The following is a 25,348-nucleotide window of genomic DNA, read 5'->3' as shown; positions in this document are numbered from 1 at the left end:
GACATTTTCAACTTTGCTTGGATAATATGAACTATGAACAAAATAAGGAAGGGTTTAAAAACTTTTTTGATTATTTCCCTTGCTAAAGTGCTAAAGTATTATAAGCATTTTGACATAGTATATATTTTTTACTTTGTTTAACAAAATTGAATTTATGGTTCATTATGATTTTGTGTTCAAATTTTTTTTCCCAGAAAGAAATGATAGGCTACTTTGAAATTGATCATCTACTATTCTCATGGATCAATTGAGTTTTAGTCATCTGGCTTATTACTTTTCTTTCTTAAGTACCTAGTTTCTAGAAGTCTATTAACTAGCTTTAATTATATTAATACTTTTTTTATTTAAATTAGCGGTTCTTTAATTCCAGAGTTCTTTGATCTGAGTGAGTCAAAATTATTTTTCTTACTTAAGTGTAATAGAATGTATGGAAAAATATAGATTTAAATTATACTTTTCCTTTTTTCCACTATCTGTGAATAATTAAATATTTTAGATGTTCGTGCTGCAAGAGAACAGATTGGAGGACTTCAATATTCTGCTATGCAACTACAAGATGTGAATCCTCGGGCCCCATCTGCATTTAGTCTACCTGCAACTCTGAGTTCTTCAGCTTCCTATAATGGACCTTTTCCTGGTAATATGCTATCACCACAGCCTCCTAGCAGCTATTACAGTGGCCTAACAGGACCTCAGCATCCCTTCTATAATCGGGTAAGTTAATGCTAATATCTAGTCATTTTAGGAATTGACTTTCAATGTGATACCATTATTAAGTAGTTCATGGTTACCTTGGTTCCTTGAAATTGTATTTTGTTCTTAAAATACAAAGGAAACTCCAAAGATGGTATTTAAAATAGTTGATTACTGAAGTAAATATTCAAGAAAGAAGAGAGAAATTCAATTAGAATAAGTTCTAAGTATAATCCAAATATTAGATGAACTTTTTATTTTCATAGGGAAATAATTTTGAGATAGGCATTATCAAGCAATCAGAACGTGTCCTTCAATGCATATGTTATCTATAATATATAGACACATATAAATAGAAATGATTTAATTTGAAGATCATCCTCTGTTTTTGTTTATGCATATTTCCCTTGTCCTGTTCAATGTTTTAAGTTGACATTTGAGACAGCTGAGTGCCAGTGTAACTGTGGAACAAACTTCCTGGAATCAGGAAGACCTGTGTTCAAATGTTGCCTCAGACACTTAACAGTTGTGTGAACCTGAGCAAGTCACTTAGCCTTTGTTTATTTCAGTTTCATCAGCTGTAAAATTGGTATAGTAACCACATTTATGTCCTAGGATTGTTGAGAATGAGTTGAGATGATATTTGCAAAAAAAAAGCTTAGCATAGTGCCCGGTATACACTATGTACTTTATAATTGCCCATTCCCTTTGTCTTCCTACTTATTTGGTTCTCTCACAAACTTTGGTCAATTTTTTGTTTGATATTTTTGCTACCTCAGAAAATAACGTCAGTAAATATAGAGAACTTATGAAATTCAAAGCTCAAAATTTTTAGTGCTGATTTTTGTAGTTATATGTGGCATTTTATATATTCATGAAAATAAAGTTAAATTTTAGAAACATGAAGTTTTTGTTATGAATATGAATTTATAGGAATATGTACTTCAATATAAACAATGTAATCTATGTATTATTATTGTCAGTAATGTAAGCTGCTAATTCATTATAAATATGTAAAAACTACTTTTACTTTCTAGAAGTTTGAACTCATGAGCCATGACTTTGGATGCACTAGGGAATTTGTGACTGGGGAAATGGAAACCAGCTTAAATAAATTCAAACAGGATTGATTTTACACTGCCAAATTGAAGAGGACAGAACCATGTTTTGTTGATTAGTCATCTCAAACATAGTTCTTGCATCAAGGCAAATTTGGTAAATCTTAGATATGTGCTTTGTGTTCCATGGCAGCAATTTATTTTCAACAACCTCCATGCTGAATTTAGGGTCTATAATTACCTTGGGCCATTGTTGGTAGGAAAAATCAACCTGGTAAAATACATTATTTAAGATGATATTACAAGCCTGTTTAATGTAAAAAATACACAGTAGAGCTTTATAAGGAATTTTGAAAATATTTACTTAAAAAAGGAAACTCAAATAAAATTGAATATGTAATTAGTAAAATAGTTAGCTACAGACATCTTATGCCAGCTTGATTATTCTACCCATGTTACTAGAACAGAAAAGGTTGTAAGTGAAATTTTAATGCAACAACTTTCATAATAATACAATTTTTCTGTAGATGTAGCAGCTTGGCAAGCAGAGATCACTGTTTTAACCAAATGGAAATTTTTATTCTTATATATTTTATGTTAAATCATCTACTGTTCAAAATGTATACTTTAGCAGATTGTGTCAATTGATATTTAAATGTTACTTCAAAGTTTGAGATTCAAAAACATCTTGTAAAGTGAAAATAGTGAGAGAAAAGTAATGTAAAATACTAGGCTGAGTAGTTACTAATATTGATGGCTCTTGTTTTCTCAAAATTACAGTGTTGTTGACCCATTTTTGTGAGGAATGATCTGTTGGCTTGGATAATGAAAACAGAATAATACTATTGGGACTAAAAAACAAAACAAAACAAAACAACTAGATAGGTTCCAGAAACTTAATAGAATTAAGATTTAGGCATTTTCATGTATATCTACTATAACTAGTGGGAATTTTAAAACAGAATTTCTATTTAGCTAATTAAAATATATCATAAAATTTTAGATGAGCAGTATGTTACATCTTTAAAATAACAGACTGATTTATTAAAAAGTAATCCTAAATCTTGATATAATGCTGCCCTTCAGGTTACTGCCATGGGGCATAACATAGCTGAGGTTTTTTTTTTTTTTTTAAAGCATAGAATAGCTAATAAAATAGATCCCTTCTGGTAACATCGTTTATATAGAATGACTGTTCAGTTGTGAATCAGAGGTGGTTGTATTATGTATTTTGTTTACTGGTAGCAAAAAGAAACCAAACTAGGTTTTTAAAAAATATATAACATCTTTTCTGTTGATAAGACAAAAAAAGTTATAATTCCACTTTTCTGAATTTATTTTTAATATAATATTATCTATGCAAAGTAAGCAAAGCTTTTTTAGGGTTATTTTTTGTTTATATGTAAGACTTAAGAGGAATTGGTTTTTGTTGGATTGATGTTTCTTTTGATCATAATATAATTTGATTTCTGTAATTGTTTATCCCCCTTTTTTGTTACATGTTTCTTTCCATAGCCATTCTTTGTCCCATATGTTTACCCGCCAAGGTATTACCCTGGCAGTTTTCAACATCTCATCCCACGTCCATCTATAAAAACGAATTTTTCCAGAGATCAGAACAGTGGCCTAGTAAGTATGTGAAGGGTAATGAAAATATTGATCTACCTACATATAGATGGCCTTAAAAAATAAATCTGGTAATTTCCTTTCAGTACAAATAGTATAAATTATTTAACAGATATCTCTTAAGAATTACTAAGCTATTGCTAATGCAAAATGTATTTTGTTTACATTTAATTGGTATTTATAGAAGGAAAATAACTTTCGTTGTTAGTGAATCTTAGCTTGTTTATAGTCATAGTCTTCCATTTTATAATAGTGTAGTATGATGTTCCTATATTTTTTAAATGAACATTACCATATGAATTCTCATTTGATTTTTAGTGAATATGAATCTAAAATATCTAAAAGTACTTATGGTTAAAATGAAAAGTCTTGAAAGACCTAAACCATTTTATGAAGCAAATTAGTTAAACTTATTTTCAAAATATTACAAGAAAACAAAATTGAAACAGAATACATTTTGTATTTAAACATACTTTATTTCTAGTCCTTTATACTAATTATGTTTTATTCAAATTCAAATAATTTTAAAAGGGAAAAACTATCATTATATATCTTTTTAAGCCCCCTTAACTAAATTTTTTAAAAAAAGATTTACAACTCAGAAAAATTAATTGACTTGCCTTTTAAATTCTAATATATTTCTGCCAGAAAAAGTTATTGGAAGTTTTTTTTTTACTTAGTTACATCTATGAAATGTTTACTTAATATTATCTTCAACACCATTTTCATTCATTGTCATATTTTGGTTCAACCCTTAATTGATTCACCCATATTGTATTGTTTTGTTGTGTTGTTAGGAAGTTATCAAGGAGGATGCTGCTGAAGGGCTTTCTTCACCCACAGACTCCTCAATGGTAATAACTGAGTAGTCATGTGGTGTGGAACTCTAGCATTTCATTGCTTTTCAACAGTAATGATTTCATGTTAATTGCAATTTTAGCAGTTCACTAACACTGCATTTGTTTTGTGATGGGCAACTAGCATAGTATAGCTAAACACTAATAAGTGTAGTTTTTTTAAATAAATTTAAGAACTAGTGTGTTTATTGACCCCTTTAAGTCCTTTGTTTCTCTTCTTTCTCATTCTTGAATGATCATAAAATGTATTTTCCACTTTTATTATTTATTATTTATTTTTGCAGTTTTCATTAGTAAGTTCATCACTGATTTGTTGTGCTTTTGTATATTCCTAATTTTTTAGAACTAAATCTTTTATAACTACATTATGATTTAGCATTTTACTCTAGCCTTTATTACTACACTTTATTACTATCATGTTGTTGTAGTTAGTGCAATATAGATGGAAGTTTTGCTTTAAAATATCTGAAATAATCTTTCAAGAACACAGTGTTAAAATTGGAATCACATTCAGTAAGTCCTATTTAGATCTACATCTACAATTTATACTTATGTCATATTACTTTCTTTTCTACAATAACCCAAAAACTGTATAAAGTAAAATAAATTTCTTGTTAGAAACACAAGGTTATCTTGTTATAAAGTAACAATAGTCACTTTTAGCTAACATCTTAAAATGTGAATTGTTTTCTGTTGCAAGAGATTTTAATGTAAGATTTTTCTTGTGATCTTATGTTTTAGTAAGACATTAGTTCAGCATAAGAGCTTCAAAATAAGCAATATGTACATTAAATAAAATTCAGAGTTCTTTTGAATTCAGTTTCATTCTGTGTACATTCACTTTTATTTAATAGTGTAGTGCATTATTAAACACTATAATTAGTTTAGATTCTAAAGCTCTCTTAAAATATGGGACAGTTTATAGGAACCAGTTTAGTGAATTGTATCATGAATTCTTATATACTTGTGAACTTGATATGCTTTAAGGTCAACATTAAGATTAAAATTTTTATTAATGAAAAAAAGATGAAAATTTTTTTGTACATCTATTCAGAGTGTAAATTCTTCTAAAATCATTAGCATCTAAGGAGAAATGTTCAAGTTTTTTCAATTAGCCACAAATGATGAATACAGTAGCCTACAATTCTATTGAAATGTCTAGAGTTTTTCATTCATACATCAACTGACACTATACCATAATAGCTTTTACTTAGAGTTCTTCATTACATATATTCATGCTTACAAATTTTATTCTTTGTGCTAAAAAATTTTGTGAAATGTTTATGAAAACTAGACAGAAGTATATTCTCATAATATTCTGATCAGTGTTACTTAATAAAATCATGAATGCATCATAACCAAATTTCAGTGTAATGTCTCAGTATTTAGGTATAATATCATTAGTCCAATTATTTTGTCAGTTGGTGATAACTCAAACTAAAGTCATAGTAGTCTTTCTTTTAATATCTGTCTGCTTACTAATGGCATTATTTGTTATGTGTGCTTATACACTGTTCTAATAAGTCTGATTTTTCCTATAAAGATTGAGTCACCTAATATAAAATTTCTTCATAACTATTAATACTGTTGGATAGACTATGCCTTTACTGTGACTAGCTTAAGAATTGTAGTAATTTGAATATGCTAAATTAGTTTACATTCTTCTCTAAATAATGTATAAAAACTTTAATTACTAAACAAATCTGTAGAATTATTCTGTAATCTTCCATTCAGAAAAATCTTCAAATTTCCTTTTTGATAGTAGAAAATATAATTTAAGTGAAATGTTTAAAAAAATAAAAATAAGAATTGATTCATATATATGTATATATAAAATGTATATATTTCTACCTATTTTTAGCAAATATGCTATGTTATTTTGGTATTTAAACTATTAAAAGACAATTTTGTCACATGCCTAATATATGAATACATTGCTTTAAAAAAAAAAACTAACAACTACAGTAGCATATGATACTGATTTTATAGACTAGAGAATTAGTAAAAATAAGAAAAGACAGTGCAACTTCTTGCAAATTAACTTAGTAGTGGATGAAGAGAAATCTAAAAGGATTATTTTGGGGATCTTCTAACCAAAACAAAACATAAGCACTTTAAAATACTGATATTTTAATTAACAGTATTTTTAAAATATCAACACTTCATTACACTTAATTCTTGATGAAAATCAGGTCAAAAATGGAGTATTTTAAATTATATTTTTCATAGGAAAAAGTGTTAAATGTGTTTCTGATTAAAGATTAAAAGAAAAAACAGTGAGAAAAATAAAAATAAATTAATTCTAAAGCCTTATATTCATTTAAATACTAAAATTATATCCCAAGTTCTATAAAGTGGGCTTGTATATATTGTTCACAATTAGCAACAAATGTTTTTAACCACTTGCTTTTTGCAAAATACATTACTAAGTTTCAGGATATAATAATTTAAATTGCCATGGCTCCTACCCTCAATGATTACCTTTCTTTAGTAGATATCATAGATGTGGGAACTTAGTCTGGTGAATATTTCAACCCTCCTGTGACTTAGTGTATGGGCTTTAAGAGATTCTACAACTAAAGAATTTATTACTCTGAAGTCTGGTAATGACTACCCATTATAGTATGGTATATTACTATATATATAGTATAGTATACTTTTCTAGGTACCAGAAAATGGTACATATTTCAGTGCACTTCTCCAGGCATTCCATTCTTTAGTACAGATTCAATCTAACGATGCCAGCTTATCAGATACAATACTTGTCACCCTTTCTTTCATAGATCCTCCACAGAATCCACTCTATCTAATGTAGATCTTCCTCTAGATTTTCTACATTTCATGCATAGCAATTTTGTATTTGTCATGGATCAATTGTGGTACATTTAAAAACTTACTCATTTTACTGAAGCTAATATGTTATTGACATTCAAAGATTAATTAATTTAGTAATAATTAATTAGTAATTTAGATGGTCCTTGTTTCTTAAAGAACAATTCCCAGTGTAGTTTTCTTTGTAGTAAATTTTCTTGTGTAAAGTGAAGTCCACATTGAGAATTATTCCATAAATTTTTTTAAGCTGCCCACTCAAATCATTCAAGTGGGTTTTCAGTAAATACTTTTTGTTGATAATGATAATGGTACTTCTCTCACAGAATTTTTAAAATTAAAGAACTCCTCTAGTTTTTTTTATTAATTGATAAGTCATTTAAAAGCAAAGCTATTTTCTGTCAGACCAAATAAAGGGCACCAGAAAATAATGTTATGAAGACATTATATTTATTGTCAGTGCCTTTTTCGCACTTTACCAGATATCAACATTACTTTCTAATTGTAACCAAATCTATAAAACAGTTACCAGCTCTTTACAACAGTAATAAAAGGAATTTCAGAATATTTTTCAAAAAATTGTTAAGCTTGGCTAGAAAGGAAAATATGTATGCTTTTATTTCATAAATTAGTTTAATCTGGAATAGAGATAAATGAATATTTAATTAGATATTCAAATAAGTTGGCTTAAGTATGAAATGACTTAAGTTAAGGAATTTATATTCCTATGACTTTTAAAAGAACTTTCATACTTAATACCCAACCATACTTTTTACTGTCTCTGCTTACGAGGAGCCCAAGACAAGAACAATAAAGATGCCAAGGGTAAGGAATAAGGTGTATACAGAACTGTTTAAAATGCTTGATCAGTGCAGCTGCTCTTGTTAGCTATTACTACTCAACAGTTCTTGTCAGTTTGTAAGTCACCTTGAAAAATGAAAATGATTCAAAAAGTCTTCAAGGAATAATCCTCCCCATATTTTTTTAAAGTTTGGTTAGAATCAACAAAGTTATTTTTTTTTTTTTTTTGTCTTTTTAAGGTTAACTTTTAAAAAAAGTAATTTATCCTTTACTTAAGAGTCTTTGTATTATAATAAAACCTAGAATTTAGGGGGGGGAAATCAAGCTATAATCCTTAACTATTTTCACTAGAACATTTTAATGGAAAGATTTTGAGTACATAGAGATATATAAGAATGTGTGTGTGTCCACACACTTACATATACATACATATATATACGCACAGACATATATATGTATAAACACACACATATACATACACACAAACATATACATACATACATATATTGGTTTCAATGCCTAAGGTGGTGTAACTATCAAAAATTTGTGATAAAATTAATTTTACTGCAGTTTTGTAAAAGTTCAGTGATTTTCAAATGATTGTTTTGAAAACAAACTCTATAAATGTAGTGTTAAATAAAACCCATCATTGGGGTTCTCTGCCAGTTATTTCATTTGTAGCTATGATTTTGATTTGAAATAGCAAAATCAAATTTTCATATGTTATTAGTGCAAGTGTTCTTTTTTTTATTAAATTGGTTCCTTATAAAAAAATACTCTGCTTCAGATATTCTTCAAGTGTCCAGATCAGTTGTATTCACAACCATTTTGTGTAATTTAAAGAACTGAGTATGAAGTTAGTAAAAACCATACTTCAAAGATGTAATAAATCAGCTTTAATGAGTTAGTGTTGTCAAATAACTTGATATAGTAACAGAAATACAAATTTAGTTTAGAGCATCTAATTCCTGTAAGATTTGATAATAGTAATGGTTGCATGCTTTTAATTAGAATTAATTTTTAAAATCTACATTACCCTAAAAACATCAAATATAGCATATTAATTCTTCTCACAATCAATTTTAGTTTCTTACTGCATGCAATGAAGGTTTTACCTTAAAATGTCGTGATTTGGGGTTATTCTTCATATTCTGCAAACATATTGTAAACAGAGTACTTTCTTTAAAATAGATTCCTGGACATGCTTTGTGCTATGTAATGTTTACTCGAGTTACATAATTTTTTATGTTTTGTTTGTTGTTAGAAAGAAATTTTTAAAAACAAAATTACTCTCAACTGTAATTTCTCAAATTAGGGAAATGTTCTTTTTAAATTTCAAACTATAATTTGGGAATTTCATTTAATAATGGGCAAATTGTAAAATGTCATAGACAGATTACATCTGAATTTCACATCATACAAAATGTTTAAAACTAGTATTTATCAATATTTTATATCTAATAATGATATCCCATAATATATTGTTATAGAGTTAAGATTCTGTTTTTTTTTTAAATAAAATAAACAAGTGCTACTATCTATATTAGTTACAGTATTATATGTTATGTTTGATGTTTTCATCTTAATATATCTTTCATTTTGTTTTATTCCTTTCTTAAAGCAGTGTAAATCTGGGTTTAACAAACAGAGACAGGTACAGCAACTTTCTGTGAATTCTCATTCAGTTACTTCATTAGAATTGTTTAGAAGCTATCCTTGGCACTTTCATGCTGGGCTGATAATAATCTAATGCTCATTTTGATACATTTTCTTTAGTTTGAAAAACTGCTTTTAGCTTTTTGCATGGCATAAATTTCTGGCTAGCGATTTCTAAGTATATTTATTAGAGAAAATAATGCTAATATTCTGTCAAAACATGTTTTGACACAAAATAAACCATTTCCAAAGTAATTTTATAGTGTTAAAACATACTGTATCCTTTAAAAGAAAGTAGGTTCTAATTTTATAAATAACAATTCAAGTTTGTGTGCAGCTCTTTGAAGTTTACATTTTTAACAATTCCAACATGCTAATTTTTTGTGCTTAATGTTAAATATTAAGTAATTTGCTCTTTGCCATTAAAGCATGTTGACTTAAAATGAGAATCCAGCTAACTTTCAGTATTCCCATTAAAATAATTTATGTATTCACTATGAAATAATACATTTAAATATTTTTAATGTGGAAATAATTGAAACATTCACTGGGGGGGAAATGAAATTAGCTAGGATTATTGGCATTTTGATAATTCTTTTTCATTTCTTAAGTTATCCACAAATGACAACATTTAACAATACCTTAAAAGTTTACAAAAATATTTTCTTATTTAACAACCCTGTGAGGTAGGTAATACAGAAAAGGAAACTGAGATACTAAGAAATTAAATGACCTGCCCTTTGTTAGTAAACAGCTACTAAAGTTTTGAGGGTAGGATTTGAATTCAGATTGGTTTTTTTCCCTGCTCTGATAGGTTATTTTTTTTTTTTCAAGATCTATTTCAGGATAATTGCAATCTCTGATTATTGTTCTGGAAAGGACCTTGCAATTAAAAGATAGTGCTTCAATTAATCCCAAAATCACATATATCTCATTAATAAATTTTAAATAAGCAGAATTTTTATTTGTTCATATGGATAAATTTTGAATACATCATATGAGTTGTTCAGAGTCATGGTGTTAGTAGTTTTTAAAATTTCTTAAAAGATTTTTTTTTCTTAAGCAGTCAAAATAAGGTAATAATGTGAGTTCTTAATATTATCTTCCTTTTTATTTTTTATTATTTTTAAAGATTCTTCCTTTTTAAAAATATTTTTATGTTACTTAAAGGTTGCTGCTTATCTGAAAAAGTATTAATATGAAGTGAATGATTAGCTGAGACTGGGGATCATCTTTGCCGGTTTTTTTTTTTAATTTAGTTTTATTGTTTTCTTTTAATAAAAATCTTTCTTTTCTCTCTCCAACTCATTACCTTTTCCTCAACTGAAAAACAAAGAAAAAAAGGGAAACAAAACCATTACAATAAATGTGAATGATTAAGCGAAACAAGTTTCTTGCATTAAGCCATGTTTGATAAATATGCCTTATTCTGTACTCTTAAAATCCCTTTTCTGTCAATAATGGGATAGCATGTTTTATCATCACATTTTTGGAATTATGGTTAATGATTACATTGAATAGAGTTCTTAAATCTTTCAAAGTTGCTTTCAAAGAATTGTTATGATTGTATACACTGTTCCTGGTTCTACTTACTTGACTCAATATCAGTTCATACAAGGCTTCTTAAGTTTCTCTAAAATTACAGAAACAATCCCCTTCATTATTTCTATGACACAGTGGAACTATGTTCCATAATTCCATTATATTCATGATCATGTTTAATTCAGCTATTTCTCAGTTGATTGGCGTTTTGTTTCTAATTTTTTTCTGCAACAAAGAACTGCTAAAAATATTTTGTTCATGTGAGTCCTTTATGTCTTTAATCTCTTTTGAGTTATAGGCACTATAATGGTATTGTTGGATTAAGAATATTACACAATTTAGTAACCTTTCAGACATAGTTATAAATTGCTTTGCAGAATTTTTTTTCAAAATATTTCAATGTCACTTTGTAATTTTATAGTTAATTTATATTTAAGAAAATGTTTTCAAGTAGCATAAAGATATCTCAAGATGTTATAAATAATTTAAAACAAGAACACTTCAATCTGCAAGATTTTTATCCATTGCAGTGTTTTATATGAATAGGTTTTGAATAATATTTTGTTTTTCCTAAATGTATTTTAAAATAATATTTGACATTAAGAAATATTTTTTGTGTGTTCCAAATTACTTACCCTCCCTTCCCATTTTCTACCCTGAGATAATAAGCAGTTTGATGTAGGTTATATTTGTGCAGTCATGCAAAACATATTTCCATATTACATTATTGTTGTAAGAGAAAATACAGAGAAATAAAACAATAGAAAGTGAAAACCAGTGTACTTTGATCTGCAATCAGACTCCATTGTTACTTTCTCTGGAGGTACTTTGGCATTTTTCCTTTTAAGTCCTTTGTTTTTTTCTTGAATCATTGTATTGTTGAAAATAGCTAAATCGTTCACAATTCTTCATTGTATAATATTGTTACAATGTTTTCCTAGTTCTGCTTACTTCACTTTGAATCCGTTCATGTAAGTCTTTCAAGGTTTTTCTGAAATCTGCCTGCTCATCATTTTTTTATAGCACAATAGTATTCTATTACAATCATATGTAATAATTTATTCAGCCATTCTCCAATTGATTGACTGCCCCCCTCAATTCCTGAATTCCTAATTCTTTGGCACCACCATAAAAGCTGCTATAAATATTTTTGTGCAAATTTGATATAAAATTCTCTCTCTCTCTTTTCTCTTTTTCTTTCTTTCTCTCTTTCTCCCTTTCTCTCCCTCTCCACCCCTTCCCTTTCTCTCTTTTTCTCCTCTCCTTTCCCTCCCTCTCTCTCCCTTCCTCTTTCCTTCAGTGTTGTTTTAACTTGCATTTCTTCAATCAGTAGTGATTTAGAGCATTTTTTCATATGACTATAGTTGGTTTTGATTTCTTTATTTGAAAACTGCCTATTCATATCATTTGACCACTTATCAAGTGGAGAATGACTTGTATTCTTATAAATTTGATTCATTTCTCTATATATTTCAGAAATGAGGCCTTTGTTAGAGACAATGTAAAAATCTTTTCTGCCATCTTTTTGCCTTCCTTCCATTCTTGGCTGCATGTGTTTTGTTTGTACAACTTAGCATAGTCAAAATGATCCATTTTATATCCTCTGATCCACTCTATCTCTTGTTTAGTCATAAATTCTTGTCTAATCCATAAATCTGAAAGGTAAACTGTTCCATGCTCACCTAAATTGTCCATGGGATCTTCTTTTATATATAAATAATGTATCCATTTACACTTTTATCTTGGTAAATACTGTAAAATGCTGATCTATACCTAGTTTCTACCAAACTGATTTTATAGTTTTTCAAGCAGTTTTTGTCAGATTAGTGAGTTCTTATCTCAAAAGCTTGGATCTTTGGGTTTATGAAATGCTGGATTACTGAAGTCTTTTTTTTTTTTTTTTTACTACTGGGAATAGTGTATCTGGTCTACTCTACAGATGTACCACTCTATTTCTTAGCCATTTTCATATTGTTTTGATGTCACTTCTTTATAATACATCTTGATATCTGGTGTTCCTAGATCAACTTCCTTCACATTTCTTTTTTCTGATTAATTCCCTTGATATTCTCAGCCTTTTATCCTTCTAGATGAATTTTGATATTTTTCCTAGTTCTGTAAAATAATTTTTTTGATTGTTTGATTGGTATGGCACTGAATAAGTAAGTTAATTTAGATAGAATTGACTTTAAAAAAAAATTTGAAACATACTACCCATGAGAAACTAATATTTTTGCAATTGTTTAGATCTGATTTTAGCGTGTTTTGTAATGGTGTTTGACTTGTTCCTGGGTTTGTCTTGGCATGTAGATTTCCAAGTATTTTATATTGTCTATAGTTATTTTAAATTTCTCTTTCTATCTCTTGCTTTTGGTATAGTTAGTAATATATAGAAATGCTGATAATTTTTGCGGTTTTATTTTCTGTCCTGTGACTTAGCAAAAATTTTTAATTCAAATAGTTTTTAATGTTTAAAAAAGAATTTGGTAGGACTTCTTTATTTTCTTTATTTATTTATATAGTTTATATATTATTAGAATTAAATACTCTTTAAACTTTGGATAGAATTCATTTGTGAACCCATCTGGTCTTAGGGATTTTTTTCCTTAGAGAGTTCATTAATAACTTGTTAGTTTCTTTTTTACTATGCACTTATTTTAGCATTCTCTTTCCTGTTGTTAATTTGAGCATTTATAGTTTTGTAACTATTCATCTATTTCAATTTGATTGTCAGATTTCTTAGTATTGAATTGAGTAAAATAACTCCTACTAATTGCTTTAATTTTGATACTGGTAATTTGTTTTTTTTTTTTCCCTTCTTTTTAAAAATCACATTAACTCATGGTTTATTTTATTGTGTTTTTTTTTTAATATATAAAGCCAACTCTTAGTTTTGTTTATTAATTCAGTGGGCTTTTTGCTTTCAGTTTTATTCATATCTCCTTTGATTTCCAGGATTTCCAGTTTGGTGTTTAATTGGGAATTTAAAATTTTTTTTCCTAAGTATTTTAGTTGCATGCCAATTCTTTTACCTGCTCTTTCTCTATTTTATTTTTATAAACATTTAGAGAGATAAATTTCCCTTAAGTACTGTTTTGACTGAATCCTATAAATTTCAGTATGTTGTATCACTGTTGTTATTCTTTTTAATGGAATTCTATGTTGTTTCTATGATTTGTTATTTAACCCACTTGTTCTTTATTATTAGATTATTTAATTTTTTCATGGCTCTTTCTTGAATGTAATTTTTATCTTATGATCTAAAAAGGATGCATTGAATATTTCTGCTATTCTGTATTTGATTTGTGAAGTTTTTATACCTTAATATATGGTTAATTTTGGGGTAACTTCCCTGTAACTTTGATGGAAAAAAAAAAACAGAGAGATTGGAAATGCAATGTAGTGGTTCACACTCATTTTCCAATGTTCATTCACTGGGTTTTGCTGGTTTTATCCATCATTGAATGAATGGAATTGATTTGGTTCATCTCATTGCTGGAGGTGGCCATGTTCATCAGAATTGATCATCATATAGTATCATTGTTGAGGTATATAATGATATCCTGATCCTGTTCATTTCACTCAAATGATGTTCATGTAAGTCTCTCCAGGCCTTTCTGAAATCTTCCTGCTGGTCATTTCTTACAGAACAATAATGTTCCATAATATTCATATACCACAATTTACCCAACCATTCTCCAATTGATGGGCATCCATTCAGTTTCTAGTTTCTTGCCACTACAAAGAAGGCTGCCACAAACATTTTGGCACATACAGTCCCTTTCCCTTTTTAAATATCTCTTTGGGACATAAGCCCAGTAGAAACACTGCTGGATCAAAGGGTAAGCACAGTCTGATAACTTTTTAGCATAGTTCCAAATTGCTCTCCAGAATGGCTGGATGTGTTCACAATTCCACCAACAATGTATCAGTGTCCCTGTTTTCCCACATTCCCTCCACCATTCAGCATTATATATCTTTTCCTATCCTCCTAGACAATCTGAGAGTTGTATAGTAGTATCTCAGAATTGTCTCAATTTGTATTTCTCTTATTAATAATGACTTAGAGCATTTTTTCATGTGGCTAGTAATAGTTTCAGTTTCTTCATCTGAAAATTGTCTGTTCATATCCTTTGACCACTTGTCAGCTCAATTCTATTTTTAAGAAATTATTTTCTTCAGTGAATTTTTCTACTTCTTTTTCATTTGGCTAGTTCCACTTTTTAAGGAGTTGTTTTCTTTGGTACATCTTTTTCCATTTCTCTGTAGTGTGTATGTGTGGGTGTGCTTACTTTACGAAACTGTTGACTCTTTTTTCATGATTCTCTTCCCAATTTTTCTTCTTCCTTTCTTGTTTTTTAAAATCCTTTTTGAACTCTTTCAGGAGTTCTTTTTGGATCTGACACCAATTCATATTTTTCTTTGAGACTCTACATGTAGTTATTTTGACAGTATTGTCCTTTTCTGAGATTGTGATTTGATCTTCCCCATCAACATTATAATTTTCTGTGGTTGGGTTTTTTCCTGGTTGTTGTATTTTGTTTTGTTGCTTATTTTTCCAGCTTATTTCTTGACTTTTAGTTTAGACCAGCCCTAGGGTGGTGGGAAGTACTATACCTAGTTTCACATTTTTGTGTTGCTCCTTTCAGAGTTAGTTCTGGAGCCCTATAAGTTTTCAAATCTTCTAAGGTGTTATAATCTAAGGAGATATATAGTCATTTCTCTCCAGCCTATGCTCTGGACTATGAGTGACTCACAAGTGTTGGAATCCTTACTAACTGCTAAGTAATTAGAGTTGATCTAATCTTACAAGAAGTTGTTTTGGCCAGAACCTGAAACAAGGTACTAAGTAGAACTAATCAAGACAAGGCTTGTGTTCCCACCTTTACTCAAAGTCCACACCTTAAAGCTCTTTGGGCCAGAGAGCACTATGGGAGAAAACCCATAATCCCATTCTCTCAGAAGGTTCACATATAAGGCGAGACAGCCATTCCAGAATACATTTTTTCCTCTTGGCTGGCTGATCGCGCTAGACTCGAGAGAAACGACTCTGCTGCAGAGAACACTTTTGACGGACTTCAGTGGAGCTACGCCAGAAGCCCTCTCTCCGCGGCAAATTGGTGGCTGGGCCCCCCAGAAGGAGATAAGAGAGATCTTCCATCTCTGTTGGAGGCAGAAGAAGGCAGAGGCAGAGGCTGAAGGACAGAACCTTTGGATTTGGAGACATCCGAAGGGCTCCAAGCCTCTAAACCGGCTGTGCCTTTGAGAAGAACTAACTCCAACATTTGAACTCTAACACACAAGTACATTTTTCTGCCCTGAAACTGTGACCAGGATTCCCATTCAACTGTGGCTGCACACTCTAGTGTATTAGTGCTCCTTCTCACCTTGAAACTATACTTGGTTTTGTGACTTAGATACTCATTTGGACAACGCAACAGAGTCCTACACTCAAGGTCAGCAGAGTGCCCCCTGTAATCTCCTTCTGATCAGTTTTCTCTCCCTTTTACTATTTGTAGGCTGAGAACTCTGGGAGTCACTGCTGCTGGTAGTACATACTGATATACAGTGCATATATGTATAGATAGGTAGTACATGTTTGAATGCATGTATAAATTTATATAGTTATATACTGTATGTGTGCAGTATGCATTTATGTGCATGCATGAACATATACATAGACACACAGATATATTTATATATCTAAATAAGCATGTATATGTGTGTGTATATATGTGTGTGTATACACACACACACACATGCATATGTTGGTCCTGTAAAAATGTTATACATGGATACCTCTCACTATTAAAATTCCCAAGGGCCTGTACTGGCTCACTGGGGTGGGGTACACTGCTGGCTTGTCTGTTGGTACTAGGCTTTGGTGCAGGCTTGCACTGGGGGTCAAGGGGGTTGGGGTCTCGCTGCTGTCTTATATCAAGTGAAGGGCTTTCTTCCCCACTCGCTTGGGCTGTACCATGCTCCACTTTCACTTCAGTGATATAGACCTTTCCTGTTTACCTTCCACGTTATCTGGTTGTGGAAAAATGGTTTCAACCTGTCGTTTTGTTAATTCTACTGCTCCAGAAGTTGTTTTGAGGTGTTTAAAGTTTTTTAGAGTGCTCAGGCAAGTTCCTGCCTCATTCTGCCATCTTGGCTTCACTCTCCCCATATAAATATTAAAACAGATTGATTAATATGACAGAAAAGGAAAATGATAAATGTTGGAGGGAAAAGTTGAGAAACTGTTGCATTGTAGATCTGTGAAATGATTCAGTCATTCTGGAGAGCAATTTGGCAGTATGTTCAAAGGGCTATAAAACCATGCATATACTCAGCAGTGCTGTTGCTTGCTAGATTTGTATCCCAAAGAGATAAAAAACAAAAAGGAAAATTGCCTATGTATACACAAATATTTGTGACAATTCTTTTAGTGGTGGCAGAGAATTAGAAATTGAGGAGATAACCATCAATTGGGTATCTGAATAAGTTGTGGCATAAGAAATGATGAGCAGGATGATTTCAGAAAAGCCTGAAAAGATTTACTTGAATTGATATAAAATGAATGAGCAGAACCAGAAGAACAGTGTAAAGTAATAGTAATGTTATATGATTACCAACTGTGAATGACCTAGCTATATTTTGCGGTATAATGATCCAAGACAATTCAGAAGAACTTATGATGAAAAATATTACCTATTTGCAGAGAAAGAGCTGATGGGGACTGAATGCAATTCAAAGCATATTTTCTTTTTCTTATTTTCCTTTGTGTTTGTGTTTTCTTTTACAACATGACTAATATGGAATTGTTTTTCATTTTTGCACATATGTAGCCAATATCAAATATGAAAGAGGCTGGGAAAGAATTCAGAATTGAAAATTTAAAAAGAAATGTTAAAAATTGTTATGATATGTTATTGGGAGAAAAATATTAAATAAATTAAGGAATCTTTAATAGCAGAGGGGAAAAAAAGAATTTGATCTAACTGCACAACAAAAGCCAAGTAAATGAAGAATGATTGTTGATCAGAATAAAGTGTGCAGTTGTTTGAACAAACTTAGCCTTATTTAATGAAACTGTGGCAAGGCTATAATGAGCAATTAATCAAAGATCATATGTTTCTAGCTCCCTTACCAAGGTAAATTTTCTTTCCCTCTCTCAGAGGGGCACTCTGAATCAATTCCTTGTTCCATTCTCAATATAGCTGAAGAGATGAATAGCCAATTTCATTCATGATGCTGTAGATAGAAGCTGTTTTGCCAAATCAAGTTTCTGTTCATACTCAGCATGGCAGAGCAGAGAATGCAGCTAACCTTAGATAAATGAGGCCATGGATTTCATCCATTTTCAGTCTCGATTGAATGCATATTTCAGGAGCACCAAATCAGAGTGACTCTACTTTCTCTAGATGTTCATTGTTTTCTTCTCAATGTTGCTCCATTACTCTACTTGCTTAATGATTCATCATCCATATATCTACCTCAGCAAGGTACTGTTTTTCTAAGTCTTTCCTGTTTCCAGTTTCTACTCATTAGACTTTACAAAGACCTTTTCAAACCTCTCAAGCTTCATAACTTCTTCACAGCCTTCCAGAATCCAAGTCTCCTTTTTCTACTTTTTCAAATATTTTATATAATAATGAAATTACTCATTCTTTAAATGTTTGGTAGAATTCACCTTTAAATAATCTGTTCAATTTTTTTAGGGAGCTAATTTTCATATTATTCAGTTTCTCTTTTTTATTTTTATTTTTTTATTAAAGCTTTTTATTTACAAAACATATGCATGGGCAATTTTCAACATTGACCCTTGCAAAACCTTTTGTTCCAAAATTTCCCTTCCTTCCCCTACCCCTCCCTTTTAGATGGCAGGTAGTTCAATATATGTTAAATCTAATATATGTATACATATTTATACAGTTTTCTTGCTACACACAAAAAAAAATCAGATCAAGAAGGAAGGAAAAAAACTGTGAAAGAAAACAAAATGCAAATAACAACAGAGTGAGAATGCTATGTATGTGGTCCACACTCAGTTCTCACTTTCTCTTCTTAAGTATAGTTATTTAAGTATTCTATTTCCTTTTCTGTTTATCTGGCGTAATTGATATTTTGTAAATATTCATATTTAATTCACACTGTCAGTTTTACTTAGGCATATAACAGGATTAAAAAACCTCTAAAATTTGTTTTCATTTCTTCTTCATTGGTCATGAATTCATCTTTTTTCATTTTTTAATACTGATTATTTGGTGTTTTTTTAAATTAGCCAATGGTTTTTCTATTTTATTAAAAAAAAACTACCAGTTTTATTTTATTAGTCAAATGATTTTTTTATGTTAAATTTCATTAATTTTTCCTTTGATTTTCAGGAATTCTGGAAATATTTTTGTTAGGAAATTTAAATTCCTAATTTATTTGCATAGGTAATTTGCAGACGTTCTATTCTGTAAGCATTTAAAGATATAAATTATCTTTAAGTATTATTTGGGCTGCATCCCACAGATTTTCTTACATTATTTTTCATTGTCATTTATTGAAATTTTAAATTGTTTCTATGATTTGTTCTTTTAACCATTTATTCTATTTTTTCCCCTATTCATTCTTTAGGATTAGATTATTTAGTTCCCAGTTATTAATTACCCTGTGGCTCAAAAACCCTTCATTGAATGCAATTTTGTTGCATTGTGGTCAGAAAAAAACCTGCATTTAATATTTCTGCTTTTCTGCATTTGTTGATGAATATTCCTTAGTACATGGTCAGTTTTTGTGTAAGTGCTATGCAGATCTTCACAAATGCACACACATAAATAGATATACTTCTTTCCATTCCCAATCAGTATTCTCTAGAGAGTTAGCATATCTAATTGTTCTGAAGTTCTCTTGATTTCCCTAATTTGTATGGGACAATAACTAACTGGGTTTAGAGTCAGCAAGACCTGATTCAAATGTAATCTCAGATATTTAATATCTGGGCAAGTCATTTAACCTTTGTTTGCTTGTTTCTTCATCTGTAAAATAGGGCTAATAAGACACTTGTCTCTTGTGGTTTTTGTTTGCATCAAATGAGATAATTGTAAAGTTCTGACTACGTGCTTGGGGATGAGGGGATAATTCAGTTTAGACATGTTGAGTTTAAAATGTCTATGAACACCCAATTTGAGATGCCTGAAAGGTAGTTGGAAATGTGAGGCTGGAAGTCTGAAAGGTTAGGCCTGGAGAAAACCATATACATAGAAATTCAAATGAAAACCATGAAAGTTGAGATCACATAGTATACATGCAGAAGATATGATATCCTAAGACACGTTTGTGAGACCTTCACTGTTAACTGATGAAATACCAGTGAAAATCTACTGAAAGTGATAAAGGAGAAGTTAAGATTCAAGAACCAGGAAATAACAGTGCATAAAAATGTAGAAAAAAAGTATCAAAAAATAAAGGGCTACATTGTAGAAGCTTATATTTTAAAAATAGCTATATGATATCCTAGAATTCTTTTTCTTCTTATACAAATCAAATGAAAAAGTTATTATATGGTATTGGCCTGGATATAATTCTGGACCTAGTATCAATCTGTTCATTTTTTAAAAATAAAGATTACATTTTTCTTAGCCTTTGAAGACTATGAAATTTGGACAGATTACTAAAATACATTTTGTGCTTTGTTATTAAAAGTTGTCTAGAATGAATTTTTATAAACATTCAACTATAGTTCTAAGAAAAGAATAAATATATCAGAGTACATAGTATCTATAGTAATGTAAAATTTTATATGTTAAAATATCCATGAAATTTGTGAACTTACTGAGTAATAGGAAGTTTATCTAAATATAAAACTTAATGACTATTTAAATGAACAAGTTATTGTTTATTTAGGGAAACTACTTCTTTTAATGTAATTAGAACCTACTAATAGCCCATTACATCTTTCATGTAATTATAGTCTTTGAGGGAATTCATGGAATATTCACACATTACAAAATCTTTTTAAGGATACACAGTTACTTTCTATTGGTGGTTTAAACATTCACCTACCTAAATTAAAGGAATTGGACTAATCATCTCTAAGAATTCTTCTTGTACCTGTTAAATTACATTTTAAGTATTTATCACTGCCTAAAATTTTCTTTTGAACCAAGCTTGTACTTGCCTAGTACTTGCCTAAGCTGGGGCTTAGATGGATCTACATTACTCTCTGAGGATTTTTAGAGTTAGTAAGCTCTTCATCTTTTTTTTTTTTTCTTAATTTTTTTTACAAGTCAATTGGGATTAAATGACTTGCCCAGGGTCACAGAGCTAGTAACTCTTAAGTGTCTGAGATTGGATTTGAACTCAGGTCCTCCTGACTTAAAGGACTGGTGCTCTGTCTAATGTGCCATCTAGCTGCCCTAATTCTTCATTTGTAATTGACTTTTTGTGTCTTTAAAATTCATTTACTTAATAATAAGCATTTTGCTCCTTTACACTTAACTATCTGCTATTGTTCACTAGTGAATTTATTTTGAGTACTACTTGTTATATGGAGACATTTTTTTCCTAGTGTTGAAAGATTAGAACAACTCAAATTTATATTCTTTGAATATTTTCTTACCTTTTATGTAAGTAGTAGCCTGCATATATTATTTCTCTGAAAGTACCTGAAATTCAATTGGATTTTGTAGTATTTGTTACAAATTATAGTGTGATGATTATTGGTTTTAAAATTGAACTTAAAGAATTTAGCTAAGTCTAATATTTATATGAATAAGACAATTTTAGAAGTATGATCTGATTCAGTATGTCTTTATTTCCTTTTAACTGATATTCCCCCTAAAAAATCTTTATGATGATATCATACACAAGAGTGTTTTTAAAAAAAGAAATATAATTCTTTTAGGATTTATTTGCTATTTAGTGATATTATATAGTTAAAATACCAAAAAGAGAATAAATAATACTTACAAATTTGTTGCAGAAGTACTGATAATTTTTATTTTTCTAAAGTACTTGATTCCTGCTTTTCTAGTGTATTATGATATATTTTGCATCTGTGAGTTTTCTTTGTGATTATATATTTTCAAATAAATGAATATTTTTGCCTGCAGTATGGTCTGTATAATAGTTGCCTCGATATGATTGTCAGTTTGCTGAAGTTTATGAGGTGGTTATTTAAGTGCCATTTATATGATTTTATCACTCTAAACATGTTCATACATAAACACAAACATAATAATGTGTTTACAAGTATGTGTGTGTGGAATGAGGTGGTACACACCTATATACAAATATGTTATATGTTTTAACTAGAGTTCAGTGCCATGTTAGTTTCTAACATTTGACAACATTCTGCAGTAGTCTTGGAGGCTACTATATCCTTTGTTATTCAAATCACGTAATTTTTATTTGGAAGAGGGTTTCTTAAATGATCTACTAGGACGGTCTTTATTTCTACTAAGTGTGTTATATATCAAGTTCCTTCAGCCATCTGATATTTATAATGGTAAGTACAATGACTAAAGACATAATTTATTTTTCTTATAGTGGTTCCTATCCCTATACTGAACCAAAATATTTGAGAGAGACAGAGAAAAAGACAGTATATCACTCTATACTAACTTGCCCTTGATATAAAATAAATGTTATAAAAATATTCTTATTTTTTGCCTTGTAAATAATAGGTTTAAAATTTTTGAATAAGATATCTTCAACTTATGATATAACTAAAATATAAATTTACTTTTTTCATGATAAACTGCATGTATTATTTCAAAGAAAATTTAAAATTCTATCATAATTTTTATCAGCAAATAATTTACTTAAAATACATTAGATACCAAAAATCTTTAGGATTTTTATATTTGCTTTTTATTTTTGATAAGGCATTCCATAGGGTGCATTATAGTAGTACTGGGGAAGAAATACATAAATAATTGCATTTGAAGGTTATTTTTTCTTTTGGTGTTCATAGACACTTCAATTCTCTATGTATTTTATCTCCTTTTATACATTTTTCCTTACTTCTCTTTTTTCCCAAAATTTATCTCCTTTTTTCTTGCTCTTGATTAAAGAATATTCAGGAAACACTTGTTCTATTGGGCTTGTTTCATTACCCTAGCCTTCTATTTTCTTTTTTTTTTTTTTTTTTTTTAGAAATTTATGATTTGAATGAAATTGTAGCTTTTCCATAATGAGATGTCACATTGGCAATCCAGTATTTTAAAATAATTTTGTACTATGGCGTATGTAATATTTCTCTTACATTTAATAAGTACAAGTGATTTTGGACCACTCCTTCTTATAATTCCTTAAATTATTGAATTTAATGTTAATTGTGTTATTTTATATCTTTAAACCATGAAATTTTACGCACACCTGTACCACAAGAGTTTGTATCTATAAAATATTTTAAAAATATTGTAAATGTATATTTCTTCCCTTCTCCCAGGGAACAGCGTCAGGACAGACAGTGACATTGAACTCAATGAATGTGGATTCTGTGTGTGAGAAACTGAAACAAATAGAGGGTTTGGACCAGAGCATGATACCTCAGTACTGTGCAACAATAAAAAAGGTGATGTATGTATTTATATGCTATACTAATACTTGAATAAGATTAGAGAAAATGGGGTTGTGTAAAGATGGCAAAGGCAATGAATTCAACCTCTTAAAGTGTATTCCCTCAAAAGCTAAATGTAGTTTTATCCTCATTATCTCAAGTTTTCATTTTTTCCCATTAATGTGTAAAATGAGTATATCTAAAAAGCATTTTAAGAAACTATTATTATAGTCAAATGGTGTTACCACTTAGATTTTTAGCGCTATTTTCAATGCAGAACCTCATCAAAGTATAATATTACTTTATAGTTTGGGGTTGGCACAGTTACTATGAAAAAAATTATATATCCTTCTAGTTAGTATACCTATAATTTGATTAGCTACTAATAAATGACTTTTAGAACTTGCGAAGTCAAATAGCATTTGAGTAGACAAGACTTCACTTTGATTAAACACATTTTGTAGCAAGTTATGTTTTTGTAATCAAGAGTATTTTCCTTAAAAAATTATCAATGTTAGTGAAGAATGAGTATTCCTCTGCTGAATCATAAGCTCTTGTTAGATTCTATTGGATTAGAAAGCATTTAAGTATAAGTTCAAGAAACAGGCTGTAAACCTGGCCTTTCAAAATCATCCTAGTTTACCCTAGGAAATTGATCATGAAATCATAAGTTTTTTGGCGCAACAACTCATGAGACAGGTAATCACAAATATCATTGTAATATTTAAAAAGAATTTTAGTTTAGAACCAGAGAAAAATATTAGAGAGATAGAAATACATAATGGACCTTCTCTTCAGTCTTCAGCTATTCATTCCTATTTCCTGACTCTTTTCTCTGTTTTGATAATTGGCCTTAGTTGGTCTCTGGTTTAGCCAAAACTCTTCAACTCTGAGTATGGAATGAATTTTGTTTACTTCCTATTTGTTAAAATTTGTGTACTACCATCTGTTAAAATCTTTGGTCTTTGTTCAGTTGCCAATTTTAAATGAAAATGTTTTGGTAGCGTGGGCTTTTTTATTTTTTATTTTTTTAACTGTGCTAGCAGGTGCTTACTTTAGCTCTTTCAGTTTGTCTTTGTTTAAAGACAGAAACTGCCTTTTTGGAAAAAGTTATAAGGTAAATGGTTCTTTTCTAATCAGAAGAGAGTATGTTTCTTCCACTAAACTATTCCCCTGATCTTTGAATCTAGAACCTTAATAAAAACAATTTAAAATTAGCATTTAATTGACTTGTTAAGAAATTTTGCTGTTTTTTTTTTTTTTTTTAAAGTTATAGTCAGGACTCCAATACAGACTTTTTTATGTTTAAAGGATCGATGCCTCCTTTTCAAAACCTTTCAACGAAGTAATGTATCATTTAAAAGGGAGATATAATTTAACTGTTATAGAAATGAGATGAACCTTATCACTTCTTACTACATTTTAGGAATCATGAAATAAACTTGTCCCTTATTCATGAATAAATGAATGAATGAAATAAAAGATATGTATTAAGTGCTTTATGTACACAAAATACTTTGGTAAATGTTGGGGGATGCACAAATAGAAATGTGGAAACAATCTCAGCTTTTAGGATGTTCATATTTAATGGAAGAGAGAACACATAAAAGAGATTTAAACTGCAAGTTGAATAGAAAAGTCCTGTGGAGTTTAGAGTGGAATGAAAAAATTAGAATGATGCATTTTCTTTAATGCTATTTCACTGGCCACATCTGTATAGATGTGTTTCTGTTGAACAGTGCCAAGGA

At 29.7% G+C, this 25,348-nt stretch overlaps 1 protein-coding gene across 5 annotated transcripts in view; it reads left to right on the top strand.

Annotated features, from left to right (window-relative positions):
• Nucleotides 1-25,348, top strand: part of KIDINS220 (kinase D interacting substrate 220) — a 176,562-nt gene that overhangs the window by 129,873 nt on the left and 21,341 nt on the right. For 3 of the 5 annotated variants that reach the window (XM_051976080.1, XM_051976081.1, XM_051976077.1), the window contains exons 24-27: nucleotides 497-714; nucleotides 3,267-3,380; nucleotides 4,175-4,231; nucleotides 23,490-23,615. In XM_051976080.1, coding sequence (XP_051832040.1) covers nucleotides 497-714; nucleotides 3,267-3,380; nucleotides 4,175-4,231; nucleotides 23,490-23,615 — 515 coding nt within the window. The remainder of the gene's footprint in view (nucleotides 1-496; nucleotides 715-3,266; nucleotides 3,381-4,174; nucleotides 4,232-23,489; nucleotides 23,616-25,348) is intronic. The other 2 variants (XM_051976078.1, XM_051976079.1) reach the window with 2 other exon arrangements.

The sequence above is a fragment of the Antechinus flavipes genome, chromosome 2 (assembly GCF_016432865.1).
Source record: "Antechinus flavipes isolate AdamAnt ecotype Samford, QLD, Australia chromosome 2, AdamAnt_v2, whole genome shotgun sequence".
Lineage (NCBI taxonomy): Eukaryota > Metazoa > Chordata > Mammalia > Dasyuromorphia > Dasyuridae > Antechinus > Antechinus flavipes.
This window is presented reverse-complemented; position numbering and strand designations above follow the sequence as displayed.